Source organism: Tachysurus fulvidraco, chromosome 22 (genome assembly GCF_022655615.1).
Source record: "Tachysurus fulvidraco isolate hzauxx_2018 chromosome 22, HZAU_PFXX_2.0, whole genome shotgun sequence".
Classification (NCBI taxonomy): Eukaryota; Metazoa; Chordata; class Actinopteri; order Siluriformes; family Bagridae; genus Tachysurus; species Tachysurus fulvidraco.
In genome coordinates this window covers 7,600,738-7,619,886 of record NC_062539.1, presented here as the reverse complement: position 1 = coordinate 7,619,886, position 19,149 = coordinate 7,600,738, and the positions used below count along the sequence as shown (strand labels likewise).

Here is a 19,149-nt window from a genome sequence, read left to right as displayed (position 1 = left end):
CAGAGACCCTTCCATACTAATTGATTGTCTTTCTCCACAAAAGCCATAATGACTTTATCACGATCCTGGACTTTTTCAAAGAAGCTGCAGCTCCACTAAATATTTTCTATGTTAAATATTTTCTGTTTCTACTCTTAATCTGGTAATCTGAAGATTGTGTGTGTGTGTGTGTGTGTGTGTGTGTGTGTGTGTGTGTGTGTGTGTGTGTGTGTGTGTGTGTGTGTGTGTGTGTGTGTGTGTGTGTGTGTGTGTGTGTGTGTATGTGTGTGTGTGTGTGTGTGTGTGTGTGTGTATGTCTTTAGCCATCCCTCTTCACAGACCTGTTTGAACTCTGCCTGATGTCATACACTTCCCTCTTCCACGTCAAAATGTTTCATTACAACATTTTCTTTTGCTACTTTCCAAACAGCTTTTTCTCTTTCAGCTTTTTCGGTTTTCTGTTTTGCTCTACAAAATGTACCGGAAATTTTCTCACAAAACTAATGATAAAGATTTTTGTGCTCAAACTATGCATCCTGTTCTTTTTTACTTGTTTATTTTTTTAAAAGACAAAGTCAGTTGACAGCCCCATTATATTTGGGCCCAGCATAAGTAACTACAGTAACAATACAGTACTGTATGTCCAACTGACTCAGGATCAGAAAGAGCTTTATTACCATGTGCGCTTGCGCACGTTCAGCTCAGTACTTACTGGTCTCCGAGCAGCATTTCTCAATGGCATAGGATGGAACTCAAAATTTGCAGAGAGAAAGCTTTTTGTTTTAATCACATATTAAATGTGGATCTCCATCCCAGTCATAATATAAATACAGGCCTATACTAATAAAAACAATTCTGACTTTTATGTCTTTATTGAATACATAAAGCGTCTTTAGACGCACTATAGATTTTTTCTGAACAGATGTCAAACAAAATTAGTTACTGCAAGATTTTTTTTAAATGATAGTACATGCTGTATTACTTGAATTCCACATGTATTTTTTAACTATTTTTTAACAAATTTTCCATGTTTAAGAATGAAATGTCACGTTTTATCTGTTAATATGTTGTTGGAATAAGTGAAACAAGCCAAACTTAGCACGTACCTTGTAACTATCATTCCTTCACTTTCCTGTTACTAAATGGGAGAAAATGCATCTTGTTGTAGATAACAACAAAGTAACAACTTTACATCTGATTATTAAAAACAGCTGGGAACTTTTAATATTCCTAAATATTAAATACATATCTTAAACAAAGCACAATTTACAATTCTACTTTGTAAAAGAACATGTTTAAATCTGTTTATTATTGTTGGTATTAGTATTTAATCTTGTGGAGCATCTTTCATAAAGGTCACTGTGACTTCTACTATAATGTCTACTACAGACATGATAACATATTTAAACTTGCACGTTTGTACAATTAATAAAATCATCAACAATTGTTTTCCCTGTAGCTGCTTTTATAGACAATAAACAACACCAAGCACATTCAGACCTGTAACAGCACTGTGTTATAAGTGTAAGTAATGCAGAAATTCTGTTATGTTCAATAAGTTCTCAAATATTTTTAAACTTCACTGCATGAGGTGCACATGCCCTGTGTTGTTATGTGTTGCGGCTCGTACAACATTTCCAAATGGAAAAATAAACTAATGGAACTGACATTTAATGACATAATGCATGTGATAAACTTTGTGATAAACTAGAGGCCATCTTTGCCCTCGACCTCAAAGCTACTTTGCTGGAAATTCGGCAGTCGATGCAGTGTAGTGGAAATTTTAAATGAGTGTTTTTATATAATTGTTATGTGCTTTTACAGTATTCTGTGTATCAGACTAGGGAAAAAGGACAAGAGGCCCTTGTTCCAACTTTTAACATTGTACGAGCTAGAATGATGGGAACTTTAGAGAAGTATGTGCTCATGTGTTTAATAAGAACTAAAATGGAATGTGGCCTTGTTGATGTGATAATTTAAATGGGATACATTTTCAGTAACCACGGAGGGTGCATGAAAACACACACACGCACACACGCACGCACACACACACACCAAACACACCAAACACACACACACACACACACACACCACACCACACACACACACACACACACACACACACACACACACACACACACACACACACACACACACACACACACACACACACACACTTATACCTGTGGTACAAGGAGGAGAGCTAAAACACTTGAATTAGGCTCTTCACTGTGAACTTTAGGACATGCTGTTCTTCCTTGTCCTGTCTTTTTGGGCTCCGGCTGTATTGATTTCGGGCCAGGTTTGTCCATTGAACAGCACACCATGGAAAACAGTTACTCTGAGTAAGTGAGCTGTTTTTTTGTTTGTTTTTGTTTTTTTGCTGTTTTTTTTTTTTTTTGTAGTTTTTTCTTGAATAGATATTAGTTTGTGACTTGGCTGCACAGCATTGCTGTTTATTGTTACTGTGATAAGCCTTGCAATATATAAAATCATGTTGATGTGTTATTGCAGATGGATGGTTGAATTGGAAGTGTTGATTTAAATTCTTATTTCTGTTAAAATTGTTCACAAAAGATATCCACAGTATGTAAAATAAATACATACATTATTAATAATAATCTTTTTAGGGCATTGGAACATTGCAGCCTTTATAATATCAGTAATGCAAATACAAATAACACAAAGCATTATTTAGTTACTGAGGTCAAAAGTTATAGTTGTGTTAAGTCTTTCTTCTACTTCACTTCTTTCAAAGGCCTTATAACTACTCCAACACAGTGGACACTAAAAGCCTATTCTGCTGTTGCTAGGTAACAGAGGACATGTCTTTCAAGAGGATGGAGTGTGGAATTACACCACCATGCTCCTGATGGAAGATGAGGGTGTGCTCATCCTGGGAGCTCGAGATGCCATCTTTGCCCTGGACCTTAACAACATCACACACAAGAAGGCTATGGTCAGGAAAACGATTTGTTTTAATTTAACTAATAAACCAGCCTTATAGGTCAAAAGCATTATTGATCTATTTCTATATATTAGATTGTTTCCGGTATTCAGATATTGTCTCTTTTTGCCACTGTGATTTAAAATTTTATTTTTGAAAGCATTTTTAAAACTTGCACACTGTATATTAATAATAATAATAATAATAATAATAATAATAATAATAATAATAATAATAATAATAATAATAATATATTTTTGTTGTTAAAATTCCTTGCTTTAGTAGTAAATTGTCACTTGTACTGTACTTAATTCTAGATCAGTGAAGAAATATATTCTCTTTTATTGTAGGTTAAGTGGTCGGTGACTTCAGAGATGCAGCGCAATTGTATCTTCAACGGGAAAACACAGGTCATCCTGCCACAACCCAAGAGATCACACCACCATCACCACCACTCTGACTAGGATTAAGTTATTTATAATGATGAATGAATGAAGGAATGGAATTAAAAATCCAGTATATTAGGAACATCAGTACACCTGCACATTACTAATGTTAAATAATAATGTGGCAACTAAACAATGCAGAAAACTAATCTAAAAGATTAGTAAAAACTAAATTAGGTAAAACTGCTGTTCTCCTGGGATTGATGTTTATTTGTGTGTGTGTGTGTGTGTGTGTGTGTGTGTGTGTGTGTGTGTGTGTGTGTGTGTGTGTGTGTGTGTGTGTGTGTGTGTGCGCGCGTGCGTGCATGTGTGTGTTTGTGTGTGTGTTTGTGCATATCTTTGTATTTATGTGTATATATGTAAATGCTCAAATGAGTGTAAAAAAGAATACATTTTCTAATAATACATTAAAGAACAAAACATAGTCTGAGTTTTGAGAATATTAAGAACTAGACTTTACACCCCTAAGCCATGTCTCTTTCAAACCCTGGTTAGATTTAACAGTGTTGTGCAGTAAATATATCATATGATATGAAACAGGTATTCTATTATACAAAGCCGTGGTCTGCAACTCATCCTCCTTGAGTCCTCACCTAGTCCCCATTATTCTTCTGTCTTGTGTTGTTCTGTTAACGGATCTTTTTTCTGTCTCTTTCTGAGTGACTTCCTAATAATTTCCTTGGACTCTGTATTCCCTGTAATTTTCCTTTCTAGACTGAGTGTCATAACTACATCCGGATCCTTCATAAAATGTCGAGCAACACCATGTTCGTTTGTGGTACCAACGCTTTTAATCCGACCTGTGATATTATGGTAAGTAAAAAGTTTTACTGTAAAATGTCCTTGCTATGATATTGTATACATTTGTTAACATGAGTTTCAGCCTGTGTGCATGTTTTGTTGTATTATATCACACCATGTAGACATTTCATATAGCTGCATTCTGTCTTCCAGTCTTATAAAGACGGCAAGCTGACTCTCGAAGGTAAACAACAAGATGGTGAAGGAAAGTGTCCATTTGATCCTTTCCAGAGATGCGTCTCTGAATTTGTCGGTAGGTGCTTCATCTCTCTTAAGGCAAACTGCTTCATGATGTAACAGACAAAGCGAACAATGTTTAGTTAGTGAGTGATTCAAAGTTTTTAGTTCATGCATTATATTCTTTTTGAAGGTCAATTCTTTAGTCACAGCTTCTACTTATGATAACTGATATGATATTCTGAATGCTTTAAAGGAAAGTAACCCAATGATCCCATCATTATACTTTAATAATATAATTCTGATTGCCGTTTAGATGGACAGCTGTACTCTGCTATGTTTAACAATATCCTGAGCTCAGAACCGGTTGTGATGCGCAGCTTCAGAGGCACCATAAGAACTGAATACATGACTGCATGGCTTAATGGTAAGAATGGAAATGTTATTACACTAAGTAAGGGACAGGAGATGAGTCTTCTGGTTTCCTATTTATTTTAAAACTCAACTTCACATCTCGTAAAAATTCTTTGAGATTGTGATTGAGTAGTTGAGAGTCACTGATTAGTTTTGTTATTTCAGAGCCCAATTTCATTGGCATGAAGCATGTGGCTGAGGGAGATGACAACCCAGAGGGGGATGATGACAAGATTTACCTTTTCTTTAATGAAAGAGCTGTGGAGTATGATGCCTACAGTAAGATGGAGGTGTCAAGGGTGGCTCGCGTTTGTAAGGTACTCTTCCTTATAAAAGGATATTGCTGATAATACAGTACACCATTCTGCAGAGCCTAAATAATGGTTGTGTGGTCTTCACCAACTTCTTTGTTCAAACAAAGAACCTCAGGTGATGACAAAATAACGAGGTGGAACTTCTGCATCAGTACTTAACAAACCAAAGAATTGCAAAAATCACCCTGCTTTTGATGCTTTTATACATCAATAGAAAACTTTTTTCCTTTTTCTACCTTTTTTTTTCTTAAGTAATAAATGCTTAAAATGAAAGATATTATCTGCTTACAGAACAATACTTTTACAAAAATATTTGGTTGTATTTTATCATTTTAATTAGTAAATAACTAATAACTATTGTCACTTGCTATGATGTAATTTTCTGCAGCATTGTTCTCATACCCTCTGATCTCTCCTTGCTAGGGGGATGTGGGAGGACAGCGGACACTGCAGAAGAAGTGGACATCATTTCTAAAGACTCACCTGGACTGTCCTGTTCTTCAAACCAGACTACCACTTCTCATACAGGATGTGTTCCTCTTCTGCCCAGACACCTGGAAAACCTGTATGTTCTACGGTGTCTTCACTCCTCAGGGGTGAGTAATGTTCAGTTCAAAAATGCCAGCAGAATATGTGTAAATAACTGCATTGAAGATGACAATTTGTGATTTTGAATGTACTCAGGATTGAGTTTGAATTCCAGACCTACAATACAGTCAGTATGAGATGGCAATGCTGCACCACCTTGATGTCTTTATATTTCATACACCAGTATCTTCATTATATGCATTATTATAATATGAGAATTTTTATTTAGTACTACACACTCATTTGTAAACCTCAGGCAAATTATAACATACATACAATTGCCCCTGAAACTACTTTATTTTTGTGTGAAATATTTTTACTCTGATATGAAATGAATACATTTTAGGAGGTCACATGCTGCAATAAGGTGTACTCAAAAAATATCTAAGGGTGTCAAATCAAAGAAATGCTTAAAAAGATAATATGTTTCTTCCTGTTTTTTCTTCCTATTTGCATATGTGTAAGGCTGTGACATCCATTTAAAAACAAAAAAATATTGAAAATATTCATAAATGTTGCAGATTCAAACATTAATTAGACATAGTTTTATTAACCACCGACCTATGACATTTGTTTCATCTGACAGTGAAATGCCAGTGTACTCAGCAGTGTGCGTGTACAGCATACAGGACATCGGGGATGTGTTCTCTAAAGGCCGATTCAAAACTCTATACAGACATAATTTAGTTGAAAAATGGGTGACATTCTACGGACCTGTGCCTGACCCTCGTCCCGGAGCTGTGAGTTCAACATTTACGAACATATTCTACAACAATCATTTTTATTTGTTATCTACAGTGGTGGAAAAATGACTTAATTAAGTCAGAATATAATAGACAGAATTATTATAATTTACTGCGTAATAATGTACATAGTGATGTGCATGGGGTATAATGTTTTAATTTGTATCTTTTGTCTCCAAAACCACCATCTATGCAGTAGTTAATTATTCACTTTGTGTTGCTCTCTCTATGTGTTTGTGTGTGTGTAGTGTATTAACAGTAAGACAAGGGAGAAAGGGTTTTCAACGTCTTTGGACCTCCCTGATGAAACCCTTCAGTTCATCCTGTACAACCCACTGATGGATCAGGCAGTGAAGCCTTCTGAGCAGCCCCTACTGGTGAAGAAAGGACCTGTGTTTACTCGTATAGTGGTGGCCAGCACTACTGCCCTGGATGGGAGCAGCCATCAGGTCATGTTTATTGGCACAGGTACATAAATATTTAGTGTACAGTTTACATAATTTATACAGACTTATGCATGTATGTGTTATAGTGTTCAATCAACTGTACAATCTTTGTAACAGCAAGCGGTTCAGTGCTGAAAGCAGTCAACTATGACGGAAAGATGGTGATAATAGAGGAGGTGCAGCTCTTTAAGCAGTCCGACCCAGTGAAGATATTGCGGCTCTCTGTCACCCTGGTAAGCCTCAGAGCACATTTTCATTTTTTCCTCCATGAAGCTACACCAAAAGATTATAGGGGTTTTTTTGTGTTATATTACACGAACTAATTGATTTATTAAGTGGACGAAATAGTTATCTATTTAGTCTGGGAGAATGATAAAATGCATTTTCATTGAGTTAATTGTTTTTATTCCTCCGATAATTTTACAAAATATTTTAGAAATAAACACATTTTAGGTAACATGTAATATAACCCCCCCCCCCCCCCCACACACACACACACACACACACACACACATTCACACTATTAAAACTAAAATAAAATAATACTTAATGACTTTCCCATCATGGCTATCCCAGTACTCATCTGATTCATTTCATTATTTCTACTTGTGATTCCGTTTTAGTTTGATTCTGTTATAGCTTGACAATCTTTTTAATAACTGCTGCACATATTGTTTCAGGGTCAGCTGTATGCAGGCTCAGAGGAAGCAACGGTGCAGATGCCGCTTAGTACATGTGACCATTACGCTTCCTGTATGGACTGTGTGCTGGCCAGAGACCCTTACTGCGGCTGGGACCTCAGCGCTGAACGCTGCATTGCTATAATAAACATTCATCCAGATAAACACAGGTACTCAGCATATACTTCTCAGCTGCTGTAACATAGTGTTGTAAGGAAAAAAATCATGATGTGGTGTGCTGTTGTAGGAAAACAAGCACAAAGGAAAAATGGGTGTGACGTGAACTGAAGTTTACCTTTTAGTAATTATTATTTAATTTTATTTATCAACTTTGACTTTTTTTTATTAAATAGCAACACATAAAATGTTTTTTCCTCACAGTACTTTAGAGTATGTTTTACTCTTTATAGACCTATATTATCTGGAGCTAACAGTAGCCTATTAAAATGAACACATTAATATAAACCTGATGTGCCTTCCAGCTAGATCTACTCTAAGTCTTTGTTATAAAAAAATTCACTTAATCACCTTCTGACCAATCAGAAACAAGAATCAAACATCACTGTGGTCTAAAATATTGAATTGACTGCTCTAGAGACTATAGACTGTGCACATGTGGGAATGTTAGATATATTGACTTTCCAGTCATGTCCATTTTTTTTTTTCTCCTGCAGTGAAGTGGTTCAGAGTCTGAGAGATGGAAATGCTGCACGTTGTCCTGCAGTCGGTATGCAAACAGGTGGCATTTTATGTTCACTGGTTCAGATAGTACAGTATTTACTGATATGTATCTTGTAAATATATGTGCAAAAATGGTTTAATATCATTGTGACTTGTCACTGAAAGTCAATAAGACTCTCAAGGACTGTTGTTTTTGTGTTACAGAAAGTACTACGATCATTCAAAACTTCTATCTTGGTAACGTGGTCAGGTTGCTGTGCCAGCCAGGATCAAACCTGGCCCGAGTGCAGTGGAGCGTAAACAATCACACAATTCAAAACTCCAACAAGTACCACAATCTTCACAACAACCTGTTGATCCTCAATGCCTCGGACAGCGACAACGGATTCTACACCTGCACCGCTGTAGAGTCCTCCAATGGTAAAGACGATGTCATCCAAAATGCTACATATGAGCTGAGGCTGGGGAACTTCATGGAGCATCCTTCGGTTCAGCCACTGGCCCAGGACCAGCAGAAATCTCTCTTGGCCCTCAAGATCCTTGTCATTATACCAACACTGATATTATTAGCTCTAGTGGTATGGAACGTCCACAAAGGGCATTTTGCCATCCTGAGATGCTTGGAGAAAGCTGAGGAAAGTCCACAGAGTGTGTCTGGATTTCAGGAGATACAGCTCTAATATTTCAAGAGAGTTCAACAGATACAACAATCAACAGAATAGCTGGATCCCCTGATACGACAGCATAATGGAGACAAATTGTTCTAGTGAAGTTTATTTTTTATTTTGCAGACACCTCAATGACAAATCCAACATAATCCACACTGATAAAAATAACAAGTAAAATTTACAAAAAATTTTTTTTTAAAGTTTTTGCACTCAAATCTTTCAAATAAAATGTACACTTGTGATATTATGTAAAATTTATGAACTTATGAAGTTGAGCAAAATGAACAAAGTAAATAAGTTCACATAACATACTGATCTTATGTAATTAATTGATATAATTAAGTAAAATTGTATTATTTGTAACAGCAGTCTGTTAATATCACTTTGTTGATTCTGTCCAGTCTTTGCATAGACAAGTTTACATGGCTTGAATAAGCAAAAGATTTATAATCATTTATAATCAAAAATGTCATTGCACTTTACTTCTGCTTGAGCTGTTTAAATTCTTATTCTTACTTTTAAGCATTGATCTTAAGCAAGATTCTCAAAATTTTTGTAATTTCTTACATTGAACCTCTTAATAAATACTCTTGATTGCACATTTACTGTTACAGGACTAATCTGTCATATTGTAACAGTGACTCATTTTATTTAACTTAAAATAATTAACAACGCTAAATAAAACAAGTAAAATTTTATTAATAAAGAAGAATCCTGTCTTCTAAGTAAATTAAGCAAGTCCATGTCCTAGTGTTGTTGTTTTTTTTAAATAGCTTAAGCTTAAATTAAAAAAAAGATTTTATTAACAAACTACTTATTTTGAAATACTCTCTAACAAATTATTGGAAAATATTAAAACCATTACATGAAACCAGTAAAATGTAAATGGTAACAGAAACAGATGATGGTATTCTTAGTACGTGAACTAATGAACTAGTATCAGGATGTACTTATTGATAGACTTGAAAAGCATTTCTGTAAGTTGCTCAGTATAAAGACATCTGCCAAATGCCATATGTAAATGTTTGTAAAGTTCGGGAAGACTTTGGAAACAATGACACAAATGCTGCAATGAGGTGACAACAGAGGATGTGAAAAACAGCTCTATTTCCAGCTCTATTTCAGCTTTCTATTTCTATACTAACTTTCAGTTCCCAAAGCAGAGGTTGCATGAACACACCTGTGACCTGCAGCTGTCTGCAAGCTTGGAAAGCTGTAGAAGCACGGAACTGTACTCGGCCTGGCTCTGCTGGATCAGATCCCCCTCCGTCAGCAAGGACTCCACTGCTCCTCTTTTGTCTCCATCCTCACTCTCTTCTGCTTCTCCTCATCCCTCATCTCCCTCCTTCTTTGTAGGGGCTCTGGAGCTCGGCCCTGGGATCTAATCTCCACTCTCTTCCTCTTTGTCTTTACTCTCCTCTGCCTGCTTTGGCAACTCAGCAGCGGCCTGTGAAGAAGACGGTATAGAAGGATTCTCCTCATTTGTATTACAAAAAAAAGTAAGAAAAGGTTATATTAATATTTAATATTAATTATTACATTAATGAATTAAAGGAAGTACACTGCATATGTGCATGTAAAATACAAAAAATAAACCTACACATTACAGTATATACTGTGGCACGTAACGTAGGAAATTGTGCTCTTCGCCGAGAAAATCATGCTGGGAGAGGAAAGCAGCGGCGGTGCAGCAACATGAACAGCGCCGGTGACGAGCAGAGGAAAGCGTGCAGCACCAAGGTCAGCACCGCTGATTCGGAGTGCAAAGTAGAGTTCTTCACAGGTCCAGTTAGATCCGAAAACCCAAGGTCCGTCCCGAGACCGGAGCGGGTTCGGGTCTAAAAGTTTCACGTGTGCCTCAGACGGGTCGGGTGTAATAATAACGGCATCGGGTCTCGGGTAATTTAAAATGAGTGTGTTTTTACCGAACGGTCCCGAGAAGACCCGAACTACTGTATCTGTGTGCATCGACTCGAGTCCTTTTCCAACCTCTCCTTTGTTTGCCAAGACTGCTTGCGACAATTGCGCGGTTGGCAGTAAGCTAACCTGTCTCAGTTTTGAACCCACGCTGTAACGGTAACTTTAGTGTTATTGTCAGAATCTGATAAGCATGGAGGCAATAAAAAAAATATGCACGTCGGGTTCGGGTAAAAAGTGATTCGGGACACTTCGGGTCGAGTACAATTCTTTAGACCCGAGAAGACCGTTAGTGCAGGGTGGGGCGGCGAAATTCCCTCCACAAAGACGGTAGCCAATCAGTAGCGCCGCTGTGGCACTCACCATGTGGCAAGAGAACACAGCGGAGAGCTAGGCTCAGCAACAGCGTGGAGGTAAAGCAGAGATTATTTGGCTAAGGTTAATGGTCTTTATGCAAATCTTTCAGATTGTCCCTCATTCTGGATGCTGCTGAGCTTTGTCCAGGCTGAAAAAGAAATGGGCGTGTCTTCTCAATATGCGGCGGAGAAAGTGTTCAGTGCGCATGTCTGAAATCAAGGGTGTCGATTTGGGTAGGGACGGTAGGGACATGTCCCTACCAATATCCAGGGAACACTCAATTGTCCCTAGCAATAATTCGACCAAGCCAATGTATATTTATACATAACCACTGATATCCGTCTGTGTCTTGTGCTTTTTTACTTATTTCATTTAACATTTATCCAGGAAGCATTAAATAAGATGAAAATATACAACAACGGCGTTCTGGAAAAATAGCGCAACTAGTGGAACACAAACGGTTAACAGATTTACCCCCTGCAATGAATCCCGCTTCTGTAAATCAACTCTCTAAAATGATTGGCCTTTGCCTTTTTTGAGTCCTGCCTCTCTAACCCACGTCGCTGTTTGATTGGCTTTGTCTTTCTCGCTAATGTGTTTAGGTCGGCTGCAGCTATATTCCGTTGTATGAAGAAATATGCAACGTGATTATGCAGGTTACCATAACAACAGTCTTATGCACAAAATACGGGGAATGTTGTCCCCACCAATGTCAAATAAATTATGTCCCCACCAATGTCAAAATCAAACTTTCGCCATTGTCTGAAATTAGCCGAAAGCAATTGAAAGATTGACAGTGAAAAAAAGGCTTTGTATAAAGGATCAGCTTTCCAGCTCTGGAGAGAACTGAACGTCTTCCGCGTGAAGCGGACCTAAACCTTTCACGGTACATCACACAACAGTACTACAAAAACACACTTGACCTTTATACCATAGTATTACTCATTGAGTTCATTTATTGATAAAAATATCCCCTCGGCCAGCTGCCCCAGCTGGTTAATAGTAGTTGCCATGGTTACGTATGTATGTGTGGGGTGGAGCTATCAAAACAGGGGTGACCCCCATTTCAGTTAGGGGCGTGTTTGTTTTGGTGATTTCAAATGTCAACATTGGCTTTCAGAGATTGTGCACCCCACCTTTAATGTTTTAATGCCATTCATTTTAACATAATTTAATGTAATATCTGTCATTATCTGACGTTATAAGACATTTTCCTACCTTCTGCTATTTGAAGGTGCACTGCAGGTTATTTTCTCCATAGAGGTTGTCTTCATTAGTGTATCCCATGTACTCTTCACTCCAGCCCATTTTCTCACGCTTCTTCTTCTTCTTCTTGACTTCTTTCTTAGCCAGTTGATGAGCTTTCTTCTCTTCTGGAGTCTCCAAAGCCTTCGTCATCTCCTTCTGCTTCTTCCGCGCTTCTTTGGCTGACAAAACAACTTGTTCTTTTTATTGTCACCCTGCTCAGAAGCAGAAGATGTGGAAGACACTGACGAGCCCGAGGATGACCTCCGTCTCTCCTTGCTGTCATCACGATCATTCCTCTTCCTGTCCTCACCGTTCCTTTCCCTCCTCATCTCGCTCCCACCATCTCTCTCGGCTCTTGCTCCTGTGCTCAGCACTCCTCTGTCTCCTTCTCCTATCTCTGTCCCTGCTGTCTCTGTCTCTTACATGCCGTCTCTCTGAACTGGAACGGGTGCTAGAACAAGATGAACTCCTGCTCTGCCTGTGCTCTCATTTCTCATCGTTGAGAAGAGCAACCAGGAGAATGTTTCATAACGATCACAGATGCAATTCCACCCCCAAACAATTGGCGGCACTCGCAGCAGTAATGTGTTGATGCAACCTGGGAGAAGAAGCAGAGGTCTTGGCTTTATATTATTATTAGTGAGAAGCTTTTCAGCTGCTCTAGCACTTATTTAAAACCACTTGAGGACAACCATGGGTGATGCCCTTTTGAGTCACTTGGGTGTCCTAAGCGTTGAATACCGACGGGCCAGGTCATTATATTTGGATGAATTTGTCAGGCGTTTCAGCTCCAAGCATAGCAATCGGAGAATTCTTCTTTTTTGGGGTGTATGTGTGTATGGGTGTGTGTATGTGTGAATAAGCAAGTGAATGAAATTGAGTGAGAGAAAGATAAAGAGAGAGATGTTTAAGCTGGGAGGTGCAAGTTGTTGCTCCTACAGTATGTTAATGCTGCTTTGCATGTTCAAAATTGTTTATCTCCTCAAAAAAGACAATATGTGAAATAAGAAACAAATGTTTAGGTAAATATATCCACACTGTAAATTGTATTGTATTTGGAAACAGTGTTATGGTAACATATGTACATGTTAAAATACCTCTTTGTTTGTTCTGAATGTGCTGTGCTCTGCTGCACTTTACCTTATTAGAGTGTACTGTATAAGATGTTTAAGCTGGGAGGTATAAATATATCCACACTGTAAATTGTATTGTATTTGATTAATTAATCAATCGTGGCCTAATGGTTAAAGAGTCTGACTTGTAACCCGAAGGTTGTGGGTTCGAGTCTCAGTAGGGTTGCCACCTTCAATACAGAAAAACTCTCACCATCACAACTTAAGTGGTCATATTGAATACACAGCTATGACAATAATAAATATACGCCAACAAAGTGTGACTGAGAACACAAAAAATAAGCTTTTGGAGGAACTTGTGAGATTTGAACCATATTTTATTAACTTATTATTAAATGAACAGATCCATAACTTAGTAATTATAACTTGCAAAAGATCTTCCATGAACATCATGAACATAATAACATCAGTGGATGTATATCAGTGTATCAGTGAATATCAGCGGACCAGAAGTAGTAGTGTGTAGTATTGGAGCATGTCAGGCCTACTTTCTTTTATAAGTGTACTTCTTGTCACTCCGTGCAGCAGTGAGAAGCTGTTTGTCTTTCAAACAGTTACAGTAAAACTCTGAACAGGACGGCTCAAAGTGATCAAGGGCTCACTAGTAATGAGCTCTACAGATCACCTGGTCCTTCTGTCACTCCATTTGTTGGCCATTCTAGAAAAGATCCTTTCCACATAACCAGTGGATGCTGGGATGCTTAAGATGTGGCTGATGATGGACAGCATGTTAGGCAGGTTAGGTTATGCCTCGTTCATATGGATTTTCTCTCACTCTGACTGTCAAAAGAACCGGTGAGGCGGCGTCCCGCCCTCATCTTACTCTGATTGTAACCATACATACCGTAACCCTAAAACAAACAAATCAAACCAATGATGGCAACGAGTATTACCCTCAAAATCAGGGGAAGAATAGGACGCGTCTCCACACAATGCGGATGGGGTGATTTGCATGGATGCTGTATAATGTGGGCCTATGTAAAATACGGGACAAATCGCGTCCCGTATTGATTTGATACGGGACGCGCCATTTCGCCTGTAAATACAGGACGATTCCGAATGAAGCGGCCTTCACACTGCACACGACAAACGGACACGACTGTCGGATTTGGCCCCCTTGTGACAGTCGCACGTAATGTGCAATATGATCGTGCAGACGTCAACATGGGAGAGAAGCGTGATTCTCGCGGTCTCCGAACACCCGTTACTTTATGATCCAACTCTTGAATCATACAAAGATGCTTACAGGAAAAATGAAGCATGGAAGCGTGTTACCGAAATGGGCTAAATGCTTGCAAACTTAATTAGCATTTATCATGGTGAATGAAGTTAGGAGTACAAACAATCAATGCAATCCAGAAAGACCGCGAATAATTTTTGAGGAAACATGGGAACAACATTAAAAATAAAACATATAATAACACATATCATATCATAACACAATATAAATATTAATAATTTATTGCTTTATCAATAAAACTGTATTTAAAACAAAAAGATTGTTTCGGATAAAGTTTAAAAATTACTAACGTTTATGTTAATACTTTTTTAATAATTCTTATCACCTCGCGCACACGATCCTGATTGGACAACATTGGAATACATCACATCCGGTCGGCATATCGGATGCGGTGTAGTCGCAAAAGTTCAAATTTTTTGACGGATCCGCAGATGGTCGGCACCTCACGCAGCGACCTTGCGACTCTCCATAGGAAATGAATGACTTCCGGTTTATCGGCGGTCGTTTGTCGTGTGCAGTGTGAAGGCGGCTTGAGATGCCCTTGAGCAAGGCACCGAATCCCCCAACTGCTCTCTGGGAACTGCAGCATAAATGACTGCCCACTGCTCCGAGTGTGTGTGCGCACTTTGGATGGGTTAAATGCAGAGAACGAATTCTATGTATGGGTCACTATACTTAGCCGTATGTCACGTCACGTCACGTCACGTTACTAATCGCTGTGCTGTACTTTAGTGTGCGTGATGCATTGTCAGCACTTCGGTGTGCGGTGTCTCATGCGGTGAGAAGTTTGTCATTAGGGTTAACATGTTTTGTGTAGATTTTTAACCTGCATTTAAAGTGGCTAAGGTTAGCTAATGTAGCTAACGTTAGCATGATAGGTTTTTAGATCTAACTCTATGTCTCACTGCAGATTTGTTTAAAATATCATCACGTATGCAGACTTTTTATTATTAAACAGACAGAATTAAAACGTTAAGTAACGAAGTGATCTAGGTTTATTATTCTCAATTTGGGAAATCGAAAAATGTAGAAATTGCTAGAAACAACAACAACCCAGTGTTGGGAAACTTATCTGTAGAAATAATGTAAACTAGGAATCTATTGGTTTAATTAAACACAGGTTTTTATTGGTGCTGCAATAAACAAACAAACATAAATATTATTTTGAGTTGTTTGCTTGGGAAATTAATTTGTAAATGCGGTCGCCTCAGTATTTTATTTTCACTTATTTTTTTATTGCATAATGACATCAAACAAAATACACATTTTGTTCAATGCCACATGAACAAGAGGTATCAGTCACATAGGTTACCAGGAAAAAGTGAATTCTTTTAAAATATTACATGTTTTCTGAGCTTTTTTGTTTTTTACTTTTTCAAAGGAGTACTGTATAACTTGAAACCATTCATAAAATGGGACTGATTTGGTTTACAATGGGCCTACTTTGTTTTGTGTATATGTTACTTTCCTAATACAATAAATAGCTGTATAATATATTGTTGTATATTACTTTCCAAATTATCTCTCTCAAAATAAAATAAAAAAACACATGAAATACACCAATTTCTACCACAAAACCCAATTTTCTACTAATATAATTTTCCACATCTTTCCAAAAGTCTTGAGTAGATGCAATGATAAAACAGACGCAAAATTGTCTCTTTTTCCTGACCACAAAATTGCTGCAGGAAAAGAAACAAAACAAAGGGTATTTCTTATATTATTGGTACACTTTTGTTTCAAGATATTAACAATGCCAATGTATAAACTACAAAAAAATCATTTATATTAATTTTCAATGAACCAGAATTCTTTAAAAGAAATACAACACTCTTTGGAATTGCATCAAGAACAATTGCAAAATCTCTTGGTTTAATTATATTGGCTTAGTAGAAGCCAACATTCTGGTTTTGGTAATTGGAATTTTTCAAGGAACTCTTTGTAAGACAACAAATATCCATCAGAATTTAATAACTATTTTACCAAAAAATTCCTTCATTAAGCCAGTTTCGATAGAAAAGTGATTTGTTTTTAAATTATATGTCTTTGTTATTCCAAATGCAATAACTGTGTGGTGAAAAATTGTGTCTATGGAAACCAGTCAGTTTAACCAGAATTTTATCAACAGAAAAATTGCATTTCAACAAAAAATGTATGCCCCAATAGAGTTAAATATATATTTAGGAAATACATTCCAAACACTGACTTTATTTTTCATAAATTCTATTAACCATCTAATCTTGAAAGTATTATTGAGTGTACTATAATCCAGAAACTGTAGCCCTTGTTCTTTAGTATTACATATGACCTCTCTCTTTAAATAATGTTTTTTTTCCTCCAGATAGTCATACAATATCTTATCCAAGTCTTTTATCACAATGATTTATCTAATGATTAAGTGTATACCTTCTGGAAATACCTTCTGCCTTATACAATAACACCCTCCCAAAAATTGATAACCACAAATTAAATTTCTTTTTTGTTTTCTCAATAATTGGTTCAAAATTTAACTGGCTTCTTTGTAAACTGGCTTCTTTTTTGCAAATGGCTATACCAGATAAGTTAACTGGTGTTTAACTGGAATACCTTCTATATAAGGGAGCAAGCTTTTAAGGGAAACAATGCAGATTTATCTAGATTCATTTTAAGACCCAAAGCATTAGTGAATGCCTCAATAACTCTAATTATAACTGGAACCTCAATTTTGTTCTTAAAATAAATTAGCTGTGTCATCAGCAAACTGACTAAGTTTAAATTCTGCACCAAAGCACTGATACCATTAAATTGAATATTCATATGTACTGCCAAAACTTGAGTGACTAACAAAAATAAAAAGGAGAAAGAGGGCATTTGTCACGGTGCAGCAAGGGTGAGTGAGGATCCAATTGCAGTTTCAACATTTATTAATCAAAAAACAGGTAAACAGACAGGCAGGCAAAACAAGGCAGTACACAGAGCTAACAGGAAACATTAAACAACGACTAGCACCAGGGACGTGAACAAACAGTGTAGATATAACAGACATTAACCAATCACAAAGCAGAGACAATCAGTAACTAAGACAACACACCCGGAATGAATGAGTTCAATGAGTGTCCATAGCAACAAACAAGTGGGCGGGGCAATCAATTAACAACAGGCAAACCACAGACAGACTCATTACAGCATCCTTGCCTAATACCACAATTGATATCAAACCTTTGTGAAGTCCCACCAGCAAGTTTAACCGACCTATTACTGTACATCCGTTTTATACAGTATTTTTTTTTTTACTGCTTTTAAAAACAAATCACCAAAACCCAACAAGTTAATAACTTTGAAAATAAAATCATGATTTACTGTATCAAAAGCTTTATAGAAGTCAAGAAATAAAATAATACTGTCATCATTTATAAGGTAATTATACTGTAATCAATCACATCCAAGACCAGCCTAATATTATTCCTAATATGATGGCCTTGCATAAAACCAGACTATTCTTCATCTATGAGTTTGTTTAAACCTTGTTTCAATCTTCTGGCAAAAATCATTGCAAACAATTTACTGTCATTATTGAGCAAACTAATTGGTCACCAATTATCGATAAATAACTTCTTTGTTAGGTTTGGGAATCAAAGTTATGACGCCTTGTTTTAATGAAGCTTGCAATTCACCTTTATTTATCGCTTCTATAAAAACTAATAATAAAAATGGTGAAAGTTCTTTGGAAAAAGTCTTGTAGAATTCCCCTTAGCCCATCTTTGCCCGTCTGATCTTTTTTTAATGTCATTCATAATTTTTTTTAAAAATCGATCAATACTGAAAGTAGTCAAAGTTTTCTGTACTTTATATTTTCCAATAATTTGTTTAATTTGTATCTTGAAGCCTTAATTTTCTAGCAATTTACTATTTAATTTCCAATAATTACTATTTCTTTTATCTGACTTACCCTGCAGCAAACCTATTTCAATAAATATTCCTTAATGATCTGTCATTATAAATGGTTCAATCAGGACTAAAGTCACATTATTAATTATATTGTTAGACACTAACCAATAATCAATACGTGAGCACCGTGACGCATCCTTATTACTCCATGTATATTCCTCCCTGTTTGGATTTTTATATCACCATACATCTATGATACCCAATCTAGAACATACATTAACCAATTCAAATCCAGGGCCAGGATATCTTTTAGGAGTCCATCGATCGTGTTTCATCACACATGGTATTAAAATCCCCTCCCCATACAATTTTGGCAAAAGGATATATGACAGTAAAATGCTGAATTCTAGACTCAATATGTGAAAAAAATATATTATTGTTGACTTTGTTGTTGGTGGTGTAGCAGAGCAGTCAGGGAAAGAATGCAACAATTCTATGTTTGA

At 36.9% G+C, this 19,149-nt stretch overlaps 1 protein-coding gene across 5 annotated transcripts; it reads left to right on the top strand.

The window, feature by feature from the left end:
• Positions 1-2,173: 2,173 nt before the first annotated feature.
• Positions 2,174-9,483, top strand: LOC113645214 (semaphorin-4E-like). 5 transcript variants are annotated; one of them, XM_047806494.1, is made up of 14 exons: positions 2,174-2,324; positions 2,793-2,938; positions 3,277-3,336; positions 4,087-4,185; positions 4,327-4,426; positions 4,667-4,777; positions 4,930-5,081; positions 5,502-5,674; positions 6,253-6,406; positions 6,658-6,877; positions 6,973-7,088; positions 7,536-7,705; positions 8,210-8,262; positions 8,421-9,483. In XM_047806494.1, exons 1-14 carry the CDS (start codon positions 2,225-2,227, stop codon positions 8,894-8,896), a joined length of 2,130 nt encoding a protein of 709 aa, XP_047662450.1. In that variant the 5' UTR covers positions 2,174-2,224; the 3' UTR covers positions 8,897-9,483. The 5 variants fall into 5 exon arrangements, with proteins under 5 accessions (XP_047662450.1, XP_047662449.1, XP_047662451.1 ...); XM_047806493.1 differs by having other exon boundaries at positions 8,210-8,274; XM_047806496.1 differs by having other exon boundaries at positions 2,191-2,324; positions 2,738-2,938; positions 8,210-8,274.
• The last annotated feature ends 9,666 nt before the right edge of the window (positions 9,484-19,149 follow it).